The sequence below is a fragment of the Limulus polyphemus genome, unplaced genomic scaffold, assembly GCF_000517525.1.
Source record: "Limulus polyphemus unplaced genomic scaffold, Limulus_polyphemus-2.1.2 Scaffold7476, whole genome shotgun sequence".
In the NCBI taxonomy this organism is placed as follows: domain Eukaryota; kingdom Metazoa; phylum Arthropoda; class Merostomata; order Xiphosura; family Limulidae; genus Limulus; species Limulus polyphemus.
The window spans coordinates 27,388-31,927 of record NW_013673086.1 but is presented as its reverse complement, the minus strand read 5'-3'; the positions used below and the strand labels follow the sequence as shown (position 1 = coordinate 31,927).

The following is a 4,540-nucleotide window of genomic DNA, read 5'->3' as shown; positions in this document are numbered from 1 at the left end:
TAATCATTATACAGTCGTACAAGCCTTTTACTGCTTTATCTTACTAATCATTATACAGTAGTACAAGCCTTTTACTGCTTTATCTTACTAATCATTATACAGTAGTACAAGCCTTTTACTCCTTTATCTTACTAATCATTATACAGTCGTATAATGATTAGTGACGCTCCTACGTGTTGCACTCTGCCATTTCACAAAATACGTGGACGTAAGTGTGCAGATACTGTGTTCGCGTCCCGATACTGCAACAAATTGCGCTCCGTACTTTAAAGGCCGTGGATGAGTTATAAAGTGGACAGTAACATCTCTCTATTTGGTCAGTCAAGTTTAACCCAAAGGTCAGCGTGAGTGCTGTGCGCTAGCTGCTTTCAGTCAAATCTATAAGGAAGAAATCAGCGCAGATAGTCATTGAGTAACTTTACGCGACTATTATGTTTGTGTATTTTTTGCTAAGCACAAAAAAAACTACACAATGGGCTGTCTGTACAGTACCAACCACGGGTATCGAAACCTCATTTCAGCGTTATAAACCTTCAAACTTACCGCTGAGCTACTGGGGTACAAAATACATCAAATAGAATGTTCTTCCCCAATACGTTGCCATTAATACCACTCTTTACAACATTAAAACAAAACTTTGAAAGTATATTATGTTACATCTTTTGAACACTAGTCACGTGTTCCAATTCTTACTTGTTTTCTTTTTTTACTCCAATAAAAATTCATAAAATGAATTGTTTAATTTGGGTCTCGTTTCTAAAAAATAAAGCACTTCTTACTTAATTTCAAGAAGTGACTTAATTTTATCTTTACAAGCATTGCCAGGTTTGAAGGCAGAGATTCATGTACTTAATTTGGTTTTCGACAGGACGTAATCACGGACCCGTTATTAGTCCAGTTATCGGAGCTTTAATTGGAACCGTTCTGACTTTGGTTTTTGCTGCAGTGATTACCGTAACAATCATGAGATTGAGAAAACACAGAAGTAAAAAAGGTAAGCTGAAAATTGTATCAACATGTTTTGATAATAGAACACTGACGAAATACGAAGATAAGGATATCTAGATTGGATATTATGTATAATTAACATAAGTAGAAGAGGTTAAAATCATCCAATTATGTATGGTTTCAATTATTACTTTGTGTGTATGCCTATCTTTTTCTAGTGTTTTAAATCAATTCGTGAAATATTAGCGAGATTTCATTATATAGTGTACATTATTCAAAGATGCATAGTTGAGAGATTGGACAAATTACCGAAATATGTTAATATTATGTTAACAAATTATTTTGTTTACATTGTTTCAGTTGTTTAGTTTGTTACTAATTAGTGTAATTGGTTGACTTGTAAAATTCGTCGACAAAGTGGTCTCTGAATGGACGAATCCATCTGCTTTCTAAATGGCCTTTCCCGAATGGAAAAACCTTTAGAAAATACATCATGCTACCAAACTGTCTTTTCTGATTGAAAAACTTCTTACACAATCCAACTGGTCCCTAAGGCATTTCCTGAATGATCATATCGTTATACAATCCAACTGGTCCCTAAGGCATTTCCTGAATGATCATATCGTTACACAACCCAAATGGTCCCTAAGGCATTTCCTGAATGATCATATCGTTACACAATCCAAATGGTCCCTAAGGCATTTCCTGAATGATCATATCGTTACACAATCCAAATGGTCCCTGAGGCATTTCCTGAATGATCATATCGTTACACAATCCAAATGGTCCCTAAGGCATTTCCTGAATGATCATATCGTTACACAATCCAAATGGTCCCTAAGGCATTTCCTGAATGATCATATCGTTACACAATCCACTTGGTCCCTAAGGCATTTTCTGAATGATCATATCATTACACAATCCAAATGGTCTCTAAGGCATTTCCTGAATGATCATATCGTTACACAATGCAAATGGTTCCTAAATGGCCTCTTCTGAATTTTTAGAAAACTGTTACGTAATCCATCTAATCACTGAGTGTCATTTTATGAATTGGCAAACTGTTATACAATCCATAAGTTGAGAAATAGTTACACAATCCAATTAGTCACAAAATGACCTTTTCTAGATGAACAAATCGTTAGACAACCTTCTTAACACTAAATAAGATTTTCTGAATGGATAAACCGTTACACAATCCAATTGGTCACAAAATGACCTTTTAGACCATTGAACACAACTTTGATGTTTTCATGGGACCACTGCGTCCGTTCGTACTTGTTTTCTAAATGGGAGAAAGAAACCCCAGGATTCAAACAGGGATTTTATTACATATGTCATCAATGGGAATTTTTATTTTCAATGATTTGTTTCGCAACAGTTTCAATATGTTTAAGTTTGCTTTAATAAACTCAAAGGTCCCTTTGATGCATTTGAAGTATTATAACATTTTTGAATTGTATCAAGCACAGTATTTTAGTACAATGAATTAAAAAAAGACCCAATACTAAAGTGTTATAGTCAACTACTAGAAAGCGCTCGAGTTTTGGGTCTTTTTTTGAATTTATTGCACGTTTTGTGTCTGATCCTGTGTGCAAACTCTTTTATCAGAGTTGTTTAGTACAGGTTGTCTACAACTACTTGTAGATATTTATCAGAGTTGTTTAGTACAGGTTGTCTACAAATACTTGTTGATATTTAGAAAAAAAACAAGGATAATGGCATGCGGTTCAGTACTTGTTCGTCTATCTACTCTCAGGTTTTATACCACATGAATTCAACATACCTCAAATATCTACTCTCAGGTTTTATACCACATGAATTCAACATACCTCAAATATCTACTCTCAGGTTTTATATCACAAGAATTCAACATACCTCAAATATCTACTCTCAGGTTTTATATCACAAGAATTCAACATACCTCAAATATCTACTCTCAGGTTTTATACCACACGAATTCAACATACCTCAAATATCTACTCTCAGGTTTTATACCACACGAATTCAACATACCTCAAATATCTACTCTCAGGTTTATACCACACGAATTCAACATACCTCAAATATCTACTCTCAGGTTTTATACCACCTCCACATGAATTCTTTCGACCTCAACATACTTCGCCATTTGTCAAGCACATTAACAAACACGCGTTCTGAAAAATCCTCAGTTGTTTCCTAAGTATGATGGTGGAGTTTGAACTTCAATCTTTACGCGTCACCATATTTCAAAGTTTGAGTGATATTATGCCCGAAGATGATCAGAGATATTAGGCTCGAGGATTTCAGTGATCCGAGTACCGGTCTTGTATAACTCTTTCAGCACGGGCTTGGTTCCCTCGGACCGACCTCGTAACCATTTTGTGCTTGTTATAGTTTTCGTGTTATAACTTTTAAATTAGTAAGCGTATGTTAACGAACTTTGGCAGATTATCAGTAAACGTCACAATGCTTTCATAAGCAAAATATTATTTTATTTATTAAGGGTTGTAAAGCAATGTTTCTCTTATGCCTATCTGTTTTCTTTTGGCATATTGCCTATCCGACATGCAAAGTAATTTTCATTTTAAGATTTAAAAATACTTTTGTGCATGAGAAAATTTTCAAATTTCACATGCGAAATTTTTTATTATGTCCAAATATTTAACAAACGTTTCTTAAGAAAAATCTATATTTTTTATATGTTATTTTCAGTAACGAATTTCTGTACGGGTTTGGTCGATTTGACCGATCTCGTAACCACGTTAAAAAATTTGGAAATAGATATAAATTATGCCTTTTTCTTTCTAGAATGACTACAATTATAACACGAAAACATAAACATGTTTAGACTAAATAGCTTAAATCTCATAACATTATACATTTATGTATATTTATTATTTTTATTATATTAACCTATCAGCCATGCCTGGCTAACAATACAAAAGCTACAATGAGGCGGCGCACGTGCACTCATGTTACAGTGTCCGATAATATAAAACTGACCTTTAGTCTTTACAAAGTGACCTGTCTTGGCTGTGATTTAGTAGACTAGTATTTTGTAAAATACAGTCACATTTCAATTATTATACATTATATGTGTGTATATATATCATTGCTATTTAGAAATAAATTCTTAAACTTATTTTTCTTAAAACGTAGAACAGTAAATAAAAAAGTAAAGTAGACAATTATCTCTTCCAGTTACAACCTTTGTACTCGGTAGCTGGTTGATGTAGGTTGCTAAGCCTTTTAAAAATTTGCACGTGGAGCATATGAAACAAAGTAATTTTTTTCAGGTTTTATATTTACATATGAATAGCTACAAAATCATAAATTACTATATACCATAGAATTACACTATAATTTAACAAGCTTAGTAACTAATCTGTATTTCAGTCTAAAAAAATATGAAATTTTGAGCAGACTAAAGACAGAACCTACCTTCTTGAAATCTTGGTTCGAAAGAAAGAAATGGCATTCGATCACGTTAAAATGGCTGAAAAAGTCACTAGGGGACATTCTGAGCTTCCGATTGGTTACTTATGTCGTATATAGAAGTAAGTGTATATAAGGGAGCGTTTCCAAAAATGGAAAGGTGTGGACGGAG

At 33.6% G+C, this 4,540-nt stretch overlaps 1 protein-coding gene across 1 annotated transcript in view; it reads left to right on the top strand.

Moving 5' to 3' along the window:
* Positions 1–868: 868 nt before the first annotated feature.
* Positions 869–4,540, top strand: part of LOC111089819 — a gene marked incomplete at its 5' end in the record, with an annotated part of 21,516 nt that continues 17,844 nt past the window's right edge. Inside the window, one exon of the mRNA XM_022402954.1 lies at positions 869–994. Coding sequence (XP_022258662.1) covers positions 869–994 — 126 coding nt within the window. The remainder of the gene's footprint in view (positions 995–4,540) is intronic.